Raw genomic sequence first — 18450 nt, 5'->3', positions numbered from 1 at the left:
TCCTGAACTACACGCCCACTTCATGACTTTATAAAGGTCTGACATTAAATATAAGTTGATCTAAGGTGTAGTTGCACTTTATAAAGGCCCTACAGTAAAAGTAAGTTCATCTAAAGTGTAACTCTTTCGAGTTATCAACAGATCGCATGTAACTCTTTTGAGTACATTCACAGTTCTTGGTTTCCGGGAGTGGGACATGAACCCACAACCTTCTGATTCAAAGGCGAGGGTGCTATGAACTGAGCCACAGCTGCCACCTCGGAAACAGAGTGAACATTTCCAGTCCGTCTGACCCTTATTCAGACTTTGAAAGTACTACAGCATCCAGCGTGGGGCTCGAACGCACGACCCTGAGATTAAAAGTCTCATGCTCTACCGAGTTGCACATTATAAAGGCCCTATATTAAATATACGTTGATCAGATGTAACTCTTGTAGAGTTAAAACAATTAACTAAATTAACAATAACAAGGGAGAAATCAAGCACAGCCCCTAAGTCAGGTCAGCTGTAAAATCAAGGAAAAACTTTAAAGGAACCTTACAAACATCAAACCAAGATGTGATTAAAGGGGGTTGATCAGGTGTAGTTGCGCCTTATAAAGGCCCTATATTTAATATAGGTTCATCTAAAGTGTAGGTGCAATTTATATGGGCCCTATATTAAATGTACATTGATCTAAGATGTAGTTGCACATTGTAAAGGTCCTATATTAAATATAAGTTGATGAGGTGTAGTTGCTCTTTATAAAGGTCCTATATTTAATATAGGTTCATCTGAAGCGTAGTTGTACTTTATAAAGACCCTACATTAAACATAGGTTCACCTAAAGTATAGTTGCTGTATATACACATGCAGAGGCTCCTCCCGGCCGCTAAGAGGGCGCTGTTTGTGGAGGTCAGGCGGGGTATTTTGACGAGGAGGTTGAAGGGCGAGATCCTCCCCTTCTCCCTGAAACAAAAGGAGCGGGAGAAGGTTTGAAAGGAGCGGGTTCGGTCAATTCACCGAGAGGCCGCCAGACAGAGAGAGAAGCGGCCGCTCCGAGCCCGCGCTCTCCCGCACCCCCACTCCCCGAGGCCTCGGGCTTGCTGTGGGCCCTCCCCCCGCTCCCCTCAGCCTGTGTCCCGGGCTCTGGGCCATGGCCATGGAGGAGGATGTCCTGGACATGTTGGAAGCCCTGGGGTGAGTGGGTATAAACTTACTGCCCCCGCAGAACTGTCGGAAGGAGCCCCCCCCACCCCGGGCTGGGCTTTCATGTTCTGTCCGGAGTGGAGATTCCTGAGAGCGAAGTGATGGCGAAAGTCCGACTGCAGAGAGGACAGACTGACCGGGACAGACTGACCCCCCAGGCCTGACCTCCCCCCAACCCAGGCCTGACCCCCTCCTCCCTCCCTAGGTCTGACCCCCCCAAGACCTGACCCCCACCCCCAGACCTGACCCCCCCCCCCCCCCCCGCCAAAAGACCTGACCCCCTCCTCCCTCCCTAGGTCTGACCCCCCCCCAGACCTGACCCCTCCCCCCCCCAGACCCCCCCCCCCCGCCAAAAGACCTGACCCCCCCCCCCCGACCTGACCCCTCCCCCCCCCCCCAGACCTGACCCCTCCCCCCCCGCCAAAAGACCTGACCCCCTCCACCCAGACCTGACCCCCTCCTCCCTCCCTAGGTCTGACCCCCCCCAGACCTGACCCCTCCCCCCCCCCAGACCCCCCCCCTGCCAAAAGACCTGACCCCCCCCCCCCAGACCTGACCCCTCCCCCCCCCCCCAGACCTGACCCCTCCCCCCCCCCAGACCCCCCCCTGCCAAAAGACCTGACCCCCCCCCCCCAGACCTGACCCCTCCCCCCCCCCCCCCCAGACCTGACCCCTCCCCCCCCTGCCAAAAGACCTGACCCCCTCCACCCAGACCTGACCCCCTCCTCCCTCCGTAGGTCTGACCCCCCCCCAGACCTGACCACCCCCCCCCCCCCAGACCTGACCCCCCCCCCCCCCCCCCCCAAAAAGACCTGACCCCCCCCCCCCCCCCCCCCAAAAAGACCTGACCCCCTCCTCCCAGACCTGACCCCCTCCTCCCTCCCTAGGTCTGACCCCCCTTCCAGGCCTGGCCCCTTGAACCCCCCCCCCCCCCACCCTTTCCAGGCCTGCTCCTCCCCCCCCACTTTCCAGGCCTGCGCCTGCCCCCCCCCCCACTTTTCCAGGCTTGCCCGCCCCCAGCCTTTCCAGACCTGCCCCCCCCCCTCCAGGCCTGGCCCCCTCCCTGTCCAAAAAAAAACATAGAATGAGATTTGATGGAGCTGTTCAAAATCATGATGGGGGGGAGGTTGTTTCTGGATAGATTAGACAGGGGGGAAATGTTCCCACTTTGTGAAAGGATCGACAGCGAGAAGATACAGGTTTAAAGTAATTGGCAATCGAAGCAGAAGAGACGTGAGGAGAAACTTTATTCCGCATAGCCAGCGGTTAAGGTCTGGGACGCACTGTCCAAGAGTGTAGTGGAGGCAGGTTCAATCGACACATTCAAAAGGGAATTACGCTGTCATTTGAAAAGGAAAGAAGGTGCAGGGAGAATGACACTCGGCGAATTGCACATTCGGAGAGCTGGTGCCAACACAATGGGATGAACGGTCTCCTCCTGTACTGTAACAATTCTGTGACTCTGATCTCGCCCCCAGTCAGCATACCCAACTCTTTCTCACTCATCTGTTGATGCATCTATCCAAGTTACCTCTACCATCCCGTGTAGTGAGTTATGGGGCATGGTAACAGTGTTTATATTACTGGGTTGGTAATCCAGAGGATTGGATTAGTTTTTCGTGGGATGTGAGTGTCGTCGGCAAGGCCAGCTCTGTTTGATGCCCATCCCAAATTGCTCTTAAGAAGTGGTGGTGAGCTGTTGCAGTCCATGTGCTGTTAGGAAGAGTGTCCCAGGGTTTTGATCCAGTTACAGTGAAGGAGGATGTGTGGCTTGCAGGTGGTGGTGTTGCCATCTGTTGCCCTTCTAGGTGGTAGAGGTTCCAGGTTTGGAAAGTGCCACTGAGCAATGGTGGCTGTGGGAGTGAATGCCCAGGGTGGTAGATGGGATGCCGATCAAGTGGACTGCTTTGTCCTGGATGGTGTTGACCTCCTTGAATTTGTTCACTCATCCAGCAAGTGACTTCAAATTACAAGTCTACAGAAGGTCATTGAAATACAAGTTGGGAAAATAAATCATTTTTTTCTAGAGATTAGATTTTTTGAATAAAAAGCTGAAATACCTACAGTTAAGTGATGTGTTTTATGTTGACATTTTTCCATTCACTTTTCCTTTGATTTGGATTTTATGACTGCAGTAAGACAGAGCATTCAGTTTTGGTCCTCATACCATAGGAGTGTTCAAATACATTCATTTTTTGATGGTGGCTGAGTTCTAAATTTGGACTTGTGATCAACTCGAGTGAAAATTTAGAAAAACCTTTTAAAATTCTGTGACATTTTCCACTTTTGTTATCTTGTTATTTTCATTAATCGTGACCTTATAACCTCAGTAGGTTTTGCAAATATCGTGAACATTACCTGAGTGCCTATTGTCCATTTTTTTTTGTCTTCTGAATTTTAAAGAACGGATTTTGTTTTACTAGTCTCTTTTATCTTTTTATTTTTATCTCCTACTTATCAGTCTGTATTTCATAGAGCTGTGATTTTTCCTGCAATATTACATTTTTCTATTTGACCAGTTAGACCCACATTTTAATGTTCACGTTCTAACTTCTATTAATAATTTAAAAGGACCTCCATTTTCTTTTGATGCAGGTACAGTGGACCATTGTTAGAAGAAGAAGCTCTCTTGAAAGCAGTTGAGGCTGGGCCATCCTCTTTAGAATTTACTGAACTTTGTGTGTGGTTATCATCACAGATTAAAATGTTATGTAATTTGGAAGAAAGTATAAATGCTACTACCAGTAAGTACTGTCTATTATCAGAATTTCTATTGGTTAAACACTGTGCTTGCTCTTGTTCCACTCCTCAAAGAAAGAAAATTATCATGAGACCAGATGGCCCTGAAAAATGTTCTAAAATGTTTAGCTTGAAGTTTACCTCCTTATGCTTCCACTGATAAGAAAATAATTGCATCTTGTCATCTGCCATGCTATGAAAGCATAGGTAAGAACCTGTGTCATAGTGGTTTAATTATCCTGGTAATTTCTAATTGGGAAGTTCAATTAATATTTTAGCCAAATTATATCACATGCTGAGTAAAAAATTATTCTCGAAATGATGCTTGGTTAGTCCAATATTAAAGTACAGGTGGAAGGTGATCAATTTATCTCTACAGCTGTTACATCCAGTAACATTGCTTAAGTGAAAGCAGCTTAAATGTGATTTTAAATTAATTGCTATAGGAAGCAAAGCATCTTGTCAATTTACTACTTTCAGTAGAATCTTTTTTATGGAAGTGGGGTGGGGGGACAGAATAGAAATGTAATTAGATACATCAGGGGAGGCGTAGGGGTATCGTCGCTGGACTAATAATCCAGAGATCCAGGATTCTGTGAACCCGGGTTCAAATCCCACCATGGCAGATAAAATTTGAATTCAATAAAAATCTGGAAATGGAAGCCTGCTGACAGCCATGAAAGCATTGCTGATTGTTGTAAAAACACATCTGGTTCACTAATGTCCTTTTAAGGAAGGAAATCTGCTGTCCTTACCTGGTCTGGCCTTCATGTGACTCCAAACCCACAAAAATGTGCTTGACTCTTAAATGCCCTCTGAACAAGGGCAACTAGGGATGGGCAATAAATGCTGACCCAGTCAGCGACGCCCAAGAATGAATTTAAAAAAACATGGAAGATGTGGATAAAGTACCAGAAATATGAGGAATGTCACGGAGAAGTACTTACTAGATATAGTATCCAAGTTTTTAAAAAATGGTAATTGAGAAAGTGGGTCTAAAGATGGACAAAATCTTGAAGGTTTCCACAAGAGAGTGCTATGGGTGTTTATATTGACTTTCAGAAGGCAGGTTCCACCTAAGAGGTTGTTAACAGAAATGAGCGTACATGGAATGTGTGGCAATCTATTGATATGGGAGGCAACAGACAGTCGGCCTGATGCGTATGTACTTAAATTGGCAGGTGGAATCCCACAGTGATCTGTACTGGGGTCTGTTTTCATATTTTTAAACCACACTGATAGGAAATGGCATATCCAAGTTTGCTGATGACACCAAGTTAGGGGCAGAGTAAGCTATGTAGATGGGAGATGGAAAGTTGCTAAGGGACATTGATAGATTGAGTGGGCAGAACTGTAACCAGTGTGAAGATGAGTAGTGGAAATCTGAAAAACACTTCCCCCAGAAAGCTGTTGAGGCTAAGCCAGTTGAAAATTTCTGAATTGAGATTGGTAGTTTTTTGTCAGGTGAGAGTTATGGAACTAAGGGCAATAGATAGAGTTAAGATAAAATCTGCCATGATTTATTTGAATGGCAAAGCAGCCTCTAAGGGCTGAATGGCCTACTGCACTTGCTGCATTAACAGATTTTAAGACTTATTTCTCGTTTTCAGTTTGATTTGTTACAATTTGATTTGATACAGTTTAATATCCTCGCAATTCTATGAATGCAACCAGTGAATTTTGATATTCCGCAATTATATTCATTCACCTTCTGGTATATTTACCAATTTTGTTTAATAAATTTGAGTACAGCATATATGGGTCCTCGAACCTGCTCTGTCATTTAATAAGATCATTGCTGACCCTTTGTTTTAAAAGGCTGTCATAAATTTGCTCTCATTAAATCGTGTGAAATTATTTTAAATCCACTTTATCATCCATCCTTTTTCTGGCATTCATGACCATACTTCACATGTGTATCTCACAGGTTTTCAGTCCTGGCAATTGGATTGGATCAGTTAGTGAAGTGAGATCTGATAGATAGTAGCCAGGTTTAGTGGCATATATTGGAATCAGAGGTGATTGTCTTTTATACAGTTGCCATTTCGAAGTGAGTTTTGCTCACTCGTGCGATATGTTACTTTGATAGCCTGGTGCTTTAGCATGGGTGAGAGGGATATGTGACCTAGAAGACCCTGTTTTCTTGGATAGGTTCGGCTTCTTGGCGCCAAGTATTGAAGGAAATAAATGCATCACAGTTTTCTCTATTTTAATAACTTTCTAATTCTACTGGCTCTTGCTACTTAAGGTGCCGATGATGTAGAAAGCTTTCTGCTGGAGATTAATGGCTTCTTAAAAGAGATGTCTTGCCCCTATTCAACACTTCTCACAGGAGATTTTAAAGAGAGACTAAAAAAGAAGGAAGACTGCTTAAAACTTCTGCGTAAGTTAAATTATCTGCTAGCATGGTGGAATTCTTATTGTTGATATTTTCCATGCATTTGTTGCAGGGATTGCTACTGGAAACTTTTATTATTCTTGAAAATCAATAGGATTGCACTTAACATATTGCAAAGATGTAGAAAAATGTAAGCAGAAAACTTATGACACAGAAGAATGGATCTACGAGTAGTATTACTGTTTGGCACGGATGGCTGTTTCATCTCGAGTGTTTTGAGACCAGGTTGACTCACCATCATTCACCACAAGGTGTCCCCAAAATACCTTGTTACATAAATTCAGTGGTGTTTTTGACTGGAGCTTTGAAGGATCTTTGGCATAAGCAGCTGCACACTGCCTTTTCAAAGTTGCTATTCTTAACTGTTTACCTAAATATGAACATAGAAAATCAATGGGCAGGATAGCACCAGCTGGTCCATCAACCCTGCTCCACAGAGAATAGGGAATGTCAGCAGGTTATTTGACAGATTGGAGGCAGCACACCCAGGATTGATCGTGCCCTCCTCGCCATCCAAATCAAGCTCTTCAGTAAGAGTCACTGGATAGCAATCAGGATTAGAAACACTTTTTTTTTTTTTGTTTTTGCCTTTTTCCTCACCCCCTTGCCTTTCTCAGTCGAGCAGAGAGATGATCTGTGGTCAGCTAACTCATCAAAAAATGAAATCAAACTTGAGATCCTTGCGGGTCCATATACCAACTACTCTAGGGTCAACCTGAAGAGCAAAGGTAGCTCTGGCTATAGCTTTGTTGCTCTATGCCTGCTAATCTGCATAACTCCCCCCACCCCCCCAAGCCTTCTTCACCTCCACCACTAGTGCAAGGAGCTCATTGTCACTAAGCTTCAGACCATCCAGGTAGCTCCCTTTGCTGTTACCCAGCGCCCCCATACCTGTGAACCTGTGTTTTTCTCTAGTTTGTTTGTGTCCTCTCATCCTCTTCAAGCTCATCTTGTCAATAAGGTCCACTCCCACTTTCCATTGACTCCATTACTGCTAAACTGCCCAACTTTTCTTCCTGGACCCTGTGTTAGCTGACATTGTAAATGGCATCTCCTTTTTGTTGTTCCCTCTGCTTTTTCGAAAGTGCTGCCATATTCCTCTTCTCAATTTGAAATTGACTATTTTTTTGTTCGGCAGTGGTTACAGAACCAGGGAAGGTAGATGAAGTTGAGATGCAGATCAGATCTAATTGATTGGCCTAACAGATTCAAAGAGCCAAAAACTTGCTGTTTTCTTATGTTCCTTTGAGATATTCTGAAGCTGGGAAGGGGCTACATAAATGCTTGACCTTCGGAGTTTAAAAACAATTAGTTATAAATAGGGATTATATTGAATTGTTTTTTTAAAAATTATTTTAGCATAGAACTGGATTTTTTTTAAGTGTGTTTGCAGTGTTCTCTGCCAAATGTTAGCTTTTGCATAGTATGTTGGAAAGGTAATTGTGACACTGAATAGAACTTTACTTTCTTTCTCAGCGAGCGATAAACTTTATTTAGAGCTTGTTTAGCCTCCTGTAGCCAACTTAACCTATCTCATTGAAAATCATCTAACAAGGTCATTTGTTACTTTAAATGAGTGGATAAAGTAAATTAGCTTAGTTTATATTTACCAAAGCATTTTTAAATGCGTTAACTTTAGATATGTTCAAAATATTCAAATACACAAAGTCTCTTTGTATCTGTTTGTTTCCAGTATATCTGTCATCTGAGCTTCAAACTGCTAGGATCCTGCACTCTAAATCTCCTCCAGTGTCTAAAGGTGAAAACAATGAAGAAGTTCGGCAGGAAATTAAAACTGTCTGTGCCACATTGGGTTTGCCCTGTCCTGTATCTGGTGTTGCTGATGCACATTTATTTAAGATTATAGAGGAAAAGGTTGGTGCTACAGTTTGTCATTCTCAAATCCTGATGATGCACTTGCTCTGTTGGAGCCATTTCTAAATATACCTTGTTCTTCCAGGTGAAAAATGTTACTTCCAAAATTCCCAAAAGCCATGTGGGAGAACCACTGCTGAAGCTAACACTAACTCCTGAGCATTGGGTAAGAGACTACTTTAAGAAAGAAGAAAAACACTTCACATAGAATCACCTACTTTGAATTGCAGTCACTGTTATGTGGGTAAACACCGCTATTTCGTACACGGCAATATCTCTCAACCAGCGATGTGATAAATTACCTTTAATGTGGTATTTGGTGGTGTTGCTTCAGGGAGGAATATTGATCAGAACACTGGCAGAGTAGACTGTCCTCTTTGCATAAGGCAATGGGATTTTTAATATCCAAATAAATCACAAGCATGGCAAGTGCCAGCCAAAGTTATCTGCTGAACGTTTGACCTTCAAGTTACCGATGAGCCAGCCTGACATTTGAGCTTAACATGATACCTTTTTTATTCAACACGGGGACCAGTATGGGGGCAGAGTATGGAGTTTAGTCATGGTGGGTATTAACCCCTCAAATATAATTTTAGGTTAAGTCGATTATATTGTTAGGTTTGATGTTAAACTCTGAAAGAGTAACAGTTTAGCTCAATGTGCAGGAACAGCTGAAGCTTGTAGTGTATGGTACCTGTGTGACACTAGATTGGTTGGTGTATATATGAGAAGTGTCTTTCACTATTTGCAGTTGAGCTCAAAGTTTCTGAACTTTAAAGGAAAAAGAAGCTGCATCTATTATAGTGCTTTTTGCATTCTCCGGACGTTCTTAACCCCTTTACAGCCAGTGAATTATTTTTGAAGTATAGCTATGCAGGCAAACATGACTGCAAACTTGGGCACGGTGAAGTGCCACAAACGATTAATATAACGACCAATTAATCTGCTCTTGATGGTAGTGGTTGAGGGATGAATGTTGGTTAGACACGAGGGAAAAAATGTTAGGGAAAAAATGCTGTGATTTTTTTTTTAAACACTCACCTGACAAGGAAGATATGTCTTGGTTAACTTCTCCAAAGACACACTTCCAAAAGTATGTCTCTCTTAGGAGTGCACTGAAGTGTTTGCCTAGATTTGCGTGGAGTAGGAACTGAACCTACAAATTTTTGGCTTGGAGATGAGAATGCTACCACTGAACAAAACTGACAAAAGTGGCATGTCAGTACATTCAGATATCCAGTCTCTGCTGTTGCTTCTTGTAGATAATTGTGCATGAATCTGTTGCATAAGATCTTTAGAATGAAAGAACCTGCATTTATAAAGCGTCTCATATGTCTTGTGTTCAAAAAAGCTTCAATTACAACAAATTGCCTGGAAGTACTGTTATATAAACTTTAAATAGGCCATATTTTATACTGAGCCCTTTGTATTGCTCTGCATTTACTTTGTGTTAATGTGCAGGCTGATGTAGATATTTGTGCATTCCATCATTTTCAAAATTCCGCATTTCATTTTTATGTTCAATTATAAAGAAACACATGGAAACCGTGCATTTCTTATCATGCCTTTCACTTTATCTGTAATGTTACAGATTGAGTATCCTTTATCTGTAAATCCAAAAACACAACGCATCCAAAAACCAGACTTTTTTTTTTAAACCTCATCGACCTTCGGCGCAAGAAGTCTAGTTGTTTATATACACTGTTTACCTTGCGATTTTTGTGGTGAACATGTCACAAAGAAATTTATTACATGTACCCTGTATTTATTCAGTGATACATCTTAGTTTTCTAGCCATTTTGTTTACTTTAGGCTATAGCTAGCTTAGGCTATTGTTATGTGAGTTTATATGTGGTATCCGAAAACTGAAATTATCTGAAATGCAATCAGCTGCGAGAGTTTCAGATAAAGGATACTCAGCCTGTACAAGGCTATCTGTTAGTTAATGACAAAAGCATCCTAGGTTTCGATCTTTTTATAAATGATGCCAATATTCAACAAGCGCATCGATGCAATACTGAATCATACAGAAATCTTCCATGTTTATTCTTAACTGGAACAGCGTAAGTGTGCTGCAGTTAAATTCGGCAACCTGGGATCTTAACCTGATGGGTGACCAATATTAATATTTTCGGAGGGCACAATCTTATTCGGTGGTGGATGTGGTAGATAAATACTCTTCCAAAACTGTCTAGAATTGCATACCCAGACTAATATCTTGCATACGTTGTAGGATGGCACTGCCACTGCCACCCAGGGAACCACACCACTGTATGAAGTAGCACCTTCAGTGGAGAAAATTGGGGATTGCAATAAAATCCATTATTTTTAAAAATCTAGTTTTTAATTTTTTTTTAGATGTTAATTTGAAATATATATGAATTAAATGATTTTGAAAATATTAGTGGTATGGTTGTTTAGAGGGCAGAGTTTTTAATTAAAGAATTATGATAACTACTGGATGATGAAACCAAAATGTTGGCCTTGGCAACAATGCTCTTAGATTTCATGGAAAAAGAAGCAGAATAATTTCCCCAAAGATTTGTAAAATTACGAAGCCCTATTTCAACAACTGAATTTGTCTGGTACCTCAGGTGTATAGTAACTGAACAACAAACAGTATTTCTTTGGGATTTTCTATAGAAAATGTACAAGTGAGGGGAATGAACAAATCCTTATTTTCAAGGATAGCTTGGAGTCTGAAATTAATTGGATAAAAATTCAAAGCCTCAAGTAATTAAAGACAGAATTTGACTCACTATAAACAAGTACCTGTAATTATTGACTGAAGATGCCTGGAATTCTTGAGTGTACCATGTCCATAAAACATAAGAAAGAGATCATAAACTGTGTAAATCAAACCTTACTTCCTTCTTATTTTAAAAACGGACTTTGCTGGACCAAAAACATGGCTGTTACACGATTTGCAAGTTGGCCCATTACTATCAATGAAACAAGGGAACCGCAGAAGGTTTGCCTCCTCAGCTTGGACTTAAAGCAAAGAGAGAGCCATTGAAACTCATTATACCTGCAGAGGCGCTAATAGCCACCATCTATCTCCTAAAGTGACCAATGAATTTTGACCAGAAACTTTGAATATGAACCTGAATCCAACTCCCCAATGGGCAGCACCACATGACCTAAACTCCTCTGGCCTTTGGAAAATTTTAATGTTACATTTCTAGACTCCCAAGGCAGTCTCTGCTGTTAAACATCCAGCCTATCAACACCAAAGATGGACTCCAGGCTGACAACAAAGCCTGCCTCAAGCCTAAACCTCCTTGAAGCCTTGTTCTCTGGAAGATTCCTGCCATTGCCTGTAGAGTGGACCAGTCTCTGGATACCAACCACATCTTGCTGTGCCATCGGCAACTTTAAAAGAATTCGGCAACTCCTGCTTTCAGCTAGCTGAACCCGCCTAAATTTTAACTCCTACATGAAGGGACCCTCACTGAACTCTGACAGTCACGTGAATTAATATTCATATCTTTTTTTTTTCGAAGGTATCCCTAGTTGTAAAACTCTTTTCTTTCCTATCTCCTTCGTGAGTGTGTGTGTGTGTGTGTGTGTGTTGCGACCACCCCCAGGTTTGAATGTGTGAATAAACAATACTTCTAATTTAACCCTAAAAAGTTTGCTGCAAGTTACTTTAAAATTGACTTCACAAACAGAAGGTTTTGGGGAAGCATCCAACGGCCAATTTCAATAATTAAAATGCCTCTCCTTACGGACAGATGGCGAGGAAAAATAAAGGGGTTCAGTTTGCCTCTCTCCCCTGTCTAACAAGTGTGTGAACATATATTTGGGGAAAAGCAAATATAGACATCAAGATGGAGGGTAGGATTGTATAGTTGATTATACCAAGTTGGATAAACGTGTTGCTGAGGAAATGAGTTTGGGATTGTTTCAGTTTTTTTTTTTGGTGACTTTAGTTGCTGTAGTTAGAATTTAGCCTGTAGTTTATTTTTAATGGTGGTGGAATCTAGGCTGTTGTTTCCTGCTGAACCGAACTTCAATATTACATGTCAGTTTCCTGATCTGGACCTGTTGCCCATACCAACGTAGATAACTCAGAAACAGCTACAGTATGACGGATGAACTTCGTGGATTTATTGAGTATACAGATATCAATAAGTAGTTTGTTTAGATTGCTGAGGTCACGGTCCAAATTCATTCATGATGAGTGGTTTGCAAAGTGAATTCATTGCTATACCAAAGAGCTAATAGACGACCAACAGATCTTTCTATGAAAGAATGACTAGATCAAGAGTAGTTAATAATCTCTAAACTCTGCATTTTCATATACAACTCCAGATCTTGTGAACTGTGGATATAAGACACGATTTATGCTCATGTGCACAACCCTGTGTCAAACAGCTTGTGAGCAGTTGACTGTCTTCCTTGAATCCAGATTTGGTGTTAATCCAGAGAAGTGTGTTGCTGGACATGATGAAACGCTTACTTTATGATTGATTGAATAATGTTCAAATGTGCTTAGGTCAGTCGGGTTTGTGGGTGAACACATCTGACCCATGATTTACAGTTATCAAATGTACACTTCTATTGACTACGTATAGTTTGAGAACACGAGGGAGAGAAGGAGACAAACAGGAGTCAAGGTAGAAACTTTTTTGCGGACTTAACAATGCCAATATCTGTAGCTAGAACAGCATAAGAAGCTGATAGGCTATTTTTCATGGCTCTGCCAAAAAAGCCATCAAGAAAGAAAGACTTCAAAACACATTTTACTCCGCAACTAAGGGTTTTTTTTGTGACAGGGTAGATGACCATACATGAATCGATTTGGATTCATATTAGCCATATTAGGAACATCTTGGCTTCTTCAAATGTGATTCTTTGTGGCGCCTGTCAACTCTCATTTCTGTTTCTCGCCTGCCCAGTGTTGCTTATTCTCAGGATATGCAGGATTGCTTCTAACTCCACATCCCACTCCTCTCCTCGGAGTGCTTATAGTTCTCCACTCCACTGGTTCCTGCTTCATTTCTCCCCCTTGTACATCTTAGACTCTGTCAGTGCTTTAGTCCTCTTCTGTCCTCAGTACTTGTAGCCTCCTTTTCTGTTTAAGCCCCAGCTTTCATCCACCTTCAGGACCATATTAACCCCTATGTCCCCACTGGAAGCTGCACTAATCCTGCAGCCCCGTCTCCCTGCACTACGCTATAATTTCACTGTGTTCACCATACCCTCAATCACCCATTCTTCCATCTTCCTCAAGATCCTGTTGTCCACTCACTCTCAAACTGGCTTTTTCCTCCTGGCCCTTCCCCCTGGTACGGCCCTCATCTCCATTCCCTTAAGTCCAGGGGACACAGACTTGGAAGGATATGGTGGGCAATTGGTTTAGCCATTTGCCAGATCTGGCTGGACCACATAAAGCACTATCAGGTCCTGCTTTTATTTGCTGGAAATAGCTCACCTGGTATCAGAATGATTTTGCAATAAGGATACCTCCTGGCTTCTTTACTGCTAAATGGTCTTAAGCCCCTTTCCTGTGTCCCTCCAACAATAAATGTGACGTGCTCATGGATTTCTATGTTACTAAGTTGGATACTATCCGATCAGCTGTCTCTGCCATGTCCCTCCCTCCCTTCCAAACCTTCCCTAAAGTTCCCTTCTGCCCTAACCTTAAATGTGCATCTTTCTCTATTTTCTTTCTGTTTCTGTTCATGCCCCCCCACCCAAGCTTATCTTGTCCGTGAGACCCACCTCATCTTCCCTCAATCCTATTCCCACTAAACCAACTACCCTTCCTGGCCCCCATGTTAGCCGGTATTGTTAATGGCTCTCTCAATTAAGGTGTGTCCCCCTCTTAAATTTTCCATCCATCCATCCATCATCCCACTCAACAAAACCAGCCCTTGAACCCATTTCTTTGCAGACAACTACCCGTCCACCTATCGTCCCTGTGCTTGGTGACTGACATTGGCTTCGGGTTGATTTTTAAAATTCTCATCTTTGTTTTCAAATCCCTCCATGCACTTGCCTCTCCCTATCTCTGATCTCCTCCAGCCCCATAACCCCCTGAGGTATCAGTGCTAATCTAATTCTGGCCTCCTGAGCATCCCTGATTTCATTTGTTTCACCATTTGATGGCTGTATTTTCAGCTGCCTAGTCCCTAAGCTCTAGAATTCCCTCCCTACATCTCTCTACCTTGCTTTCTTCCATTAAAACACTCCTTTGACCAAGCTTTTGGTTATCTGACCTAATCTCCTCATGTGGCTTGGTGTCACATTTTGTTTCAAGATGTTCCTGTGAAGCACCTTGGGATGTTTAGTTACATTAAAGGTGGTTGTATAAGTCTAAGTTGTTGCTGTTGTACCCTTGAACTTGTGATGGAACCAAATGGAAACCCTGAAGAAAAGAGAGGGATTAAAGGAAGCAGAGACAGGTGGAAAGCGAGGCAGAAAAAAACTGAGAACAGGAGTTGGATGGAGTAGTGCAGATGTTGGTGAGATAAATGTGCCACCATAAGAAAGAGATGGACAAAAACTTCTAACAAAGAGAACTGCACATTGAGGGGGTGGGGGGAACAGTACAATTATAGGACAATGTACAATTTGTCCTTTAGCACTGCCACCCAGATCAACTATATTATATGTCGTTACATGCCGTAACTCTACTGTCATTATAAGGCTGCATAGGTAACCTTTGACTCAATTGAGAACACCACGTGACATCCATTTGTGTTAATCATGTGATCTTGACTTCATGAAACAACATCTCAAATTGATTGACATCACAAAAACTATGCTTATGTTGGGAAAATAACATTGTAATCCAAGAGAATGTAAAAGAATGTGCTGAAACGAGGAAAGCTGCATTTTTTTACATTCTGGATTTGATTTTTGGATTGCAGCATCTGACATCAATTTTCTCTTCAGTGCACTCCTGCTAAAACAATGAGCATTTGTATTTGCTGCCTTTCTGAAAAATGAAACTTATGAAGGTTTTTTGATAAAACCCTGTCAGTTCACCTTTTTTGGTGTTAAGTAGCTACTCAGCCCTATAGTGTACAAGAGATGCAAAAATCTTTTCTCGTAGTGGCATTAAAAGCTTTTCCAAGAAGCTGCTCTTCTCTTGCTTTCCTTTGCTCCAATTGTATAATATAGCATGGATTGATTGTTTAACAAATGCATTTAAAGCTAGATGATAGGAAAAAGAAATGTGCTGATGATGGTGCTTTATCTATAACACCCCATACAGTAACTCTATTGCAGCAGTTGCATTTGTTTAATGCACCAAATATCCATTATGGCATCTTTAAGTGAGATCACAAAGCCATGCTTAATTATGGCAGTTTTGAGTTGTAAATTGATCTAACCAGTATTTATCTATCAACCAGTATGAGTTATTGCATTCTCTTTTCTCTACTTGTCTCACTACTTAATGACCTGGGCCATTTATTGTACCCACCACATCCAAATTTCATTCGCTGATCTTCTCATTCAGATGTTAATGTGTCCATTTCAGTGTTGCATTGCATTTTATCCTTTTTGTTACAGCCATTTCCAGAACTATGTAAACCATCCAAACCTACATTCAGATCACTTTGCTCTTAGTGATGATTTGGAGCATGCACACTGAAGTAAATGCACGTGTTCAGTGTGTCATTCAAAATGTCTAAAAGGGTCTTGATTAAAAGGAAAAAAAAATACAGTTAAGCTCCAAAAAGCTTTGTGAAATTGGTAAGAAACGGGCTTAAGGGGAGCAAAAAATGAGGAGTTGCTAGAGGAGTAATAGCGTTTAGTGGAAATACTTAGTGAAGTGGCTTGGTCTGGGGCCAGGACAATTTCCAATTTGTATAAACAACCTGGATGTGGAAACGCAATGAAAAGTGATGAGAAACCTGCTTTTTTGAAAATTGGAAGGACATTGAATTTTGGACACTCTTCTCTCATGAGTTTTTAAAAGTTTGCCAGTTTAATTCTGGACTGTGAACATGCCATTTTTTTTTAAATAAAAAACACAGGTCAACAGCTAAATGTCCAGTAGGGACACCTGGTGAGAGAAGAATTACTTTGTTTATCTGAGTTAAAGGAGAACTGCTGTTGCCAGGCTAGAGACTCTTGCTGATTGGTTGGAAACACCTGGCCTGAGAGAAATATTCTCAGAACATTTTAGAGAGTGCGGATTGATTGGCAACGCCGCTTGCCAACCAATCAGCACACTCGTCACATACAGTATAAATTGTTGTTGTTCTCCCCTCCCCCCCCCCACCCCCATATTGGTATTCATGCGAGTGTCCTGATGAGTGCAAAGCTTAGACATGGTCTTTTTTTTCCAGCAATACTCGAGTTGAAAGAAATTTTAGCAGATTCAAAAGCTAAATATGCCCATCTGTAGCAAAACAGTAATCAATGTGCTGAATAGTTTATTGAACTACATAGCTAGAATAGTCAGGAAGTAATGATTAAACTTTCTAATCCTCTACTCAGACCCATAGTTAGTGCTGTGTCTGGTTTAGAACACCAAGAAATGAGAGAGTCAAGCTCTGGAAGCAGTCAAGAAAAGAGTATTCGCCCAAATTTTGTAAGTCAGCAGTGAGTGAACTACAATCATTCGTCTTAAAAAAAAAGTATGTGGACTGTTGAGCGCAGGCTTTTATTTAACGTCAGCTTGAAATTGCTGCCTCTGCAGGAGATCTGTGGCACCTGTCAACAAGATAGTCAGCAAGAAGGCTGATCAACCAATTGGATTGAAGTATCCTCAAAGATGGCAAAGCAGGACTTAAAAAGAAAACAGGAAATATAAATTCTATTTAAATCCATGCATAGAAAACAAAACTAAGGTTTGGACATATATGTGGGATTAAGGGAGAAAGTTAAATAGAAAAGTGCAAGCTTTAAAAGAAAAATTGCAAATAAATTTCTTGGAGAATGAGATTCTACACTTATTAATTTTTTTCATTGACCCTTGGAGAAATAAAAGCGAGTAATTAGTTTAAATTGATGCCTTAACAATGGTTCCCGCTTTGATTCTGTCAGCAAAGACTGGAACAACACAACCTGCATCTTTTTTAAAGCCATTTGTTTAAGCAGAAATTATTTTTAAATATTGCTTGGCTGCATTTAAGAGTTCAGCTGAGTTGCTTTTGGACCTTTGTTTGGTGGACCTGTGTAACATGCAGCATGATTTACCCTGGATAGTAACTTGTATTTGTATCTTTCTGCTCAGGAGAAGCTAATGGCAATAAATGATGCTCTTACTAATGAGTATGAGTGCCGCAGAAGAATGTTGATCAAGCGTTTAGATGTAACTATCCAGTCATTCGGGTGGTCGGACAAAGCCAAGGTAAGAGTCAAAGTCTGAGCGTACAGAAGACCATTTAACTTGAAGAAGCTGCTTGCTTTTGCAGCCTGCCTCCCAAACATTGATTGAAGCAATAAGTAAAGTACTAAATAAATTCTAAAAGATAGGCTGTTTAAAATATATCCCAGAATGCTTTTGAAACTTGGTGTCAGCTTGAGTAAGCTAGAAATGTATGAACTTTATTGTTATTAATAACTAAGTTGTGCTCCTGCTGTACACATTCAATTCTTCACTTGAGTTCCCAATATCTATCACAAACAAAAACAAAAATTGCTGGAAAAACTCAGCAGGTCTGACAGCATCTGTGGAGAGAAAGACAGAGTTAACGTTTCGAGTCCGTATGACTTCTTCAGAACTAAAGAGAAGTAGAAATGTGGTGAAATGTAAGCTGTTTAAGGAGGATGGGACAGGTGAAGCTGGATAGAAGGCCAGTGATAGGTGGAGGCAAAGGAGAGATTGCAAAAGATGTCATAAACAAAAGGTCGAAGGGGTGTTGATGCTGGTGATACTGGCTAAAGGAGGTGCAAATGGTACACCTAATGGTAATGCAATATCCACAGGTTTCAGGTAGAAGCCAGGATTCCTCCTATTGAGCGGCTTGGGGGTGGTGGGCGAAAGAGAGGTGAGAAACTTGGAGAAAGGAATTGCTCTATGGCTATATTTTTCACCACTCCTAGTGACTGGCTTGAAGCAGCACTAGTGAATGTATAGGAGCAAGTCACTTGTATGTTGTGTGGAAAAGGTAGAAAAATGGAGGGTAAAATATGCATTGGGATAAAAATAAACTCTGAAATTTTTCTTTGGTGAAGCAATGCTATTCGTCATGTTCCCTTTCTAACAGCACTGTGGGTGTTCTAACAACACGTGGACTGCAGCGGTTCAAGAAGGCAACACACCACCACCTTTTTGAGGGAAATTG

General features: G+C 41.6%; 1 protein-coding gene across 1 annotated transcript in view; it reads left to right on the top strand.

Annotated features, from left to right (window-relative positions):
• The first annotated feature begins 890 nt into the window (after positions 1–890).
• The window catches only part of fam98b (family with sequence similarity 98 member B), a 32797-nt gene continuing 15237 nt past the window's right edge, over positions 891–18450 (top strand). Inside the window, exons 1-6 of the mRNA XM_078563253.1 lie at positions 891–1179; positions 3784–3932; positions 6176–6310; positions 8019–8200; positions 8286–8366; positions 17397–17513. Of these exons, the coding sequence (XP_078419379.1) occupies positions 1136–1179; positions 3784–3932; positions 6176–6310; positions 8019–8200; positions 8286–8366; positions 17397–17513 (708 nt within the window). The 5' untranslated portion in view covers positions 891–1135. The remainder of the gene's footprint in view (positions 1180–3783; positions 3933–6175; positions 6311–8018; positions 8201–8285; positions 8367–17396; positions 17514–18450) is intronic.

Source organism: Cetorhinus maximus, chromosome 18 (assembly GCF_964194155.1).
Source record: "Cetorhinus maximus chromosome 18, sCetMax3.hap1.1, whole genome shotgun sequence".
In the NCBI taxonomy this organism is placed as follows: Eukaryota; Metazoa; Chordata; class Chondrichthyes; order Lamniformes; family Cetorhinidae; genus Cetorhinus; species Cetorhinus maximus.
This window is presented reverse-complemented; position numbering and strand designations above follow the sequence as displayed.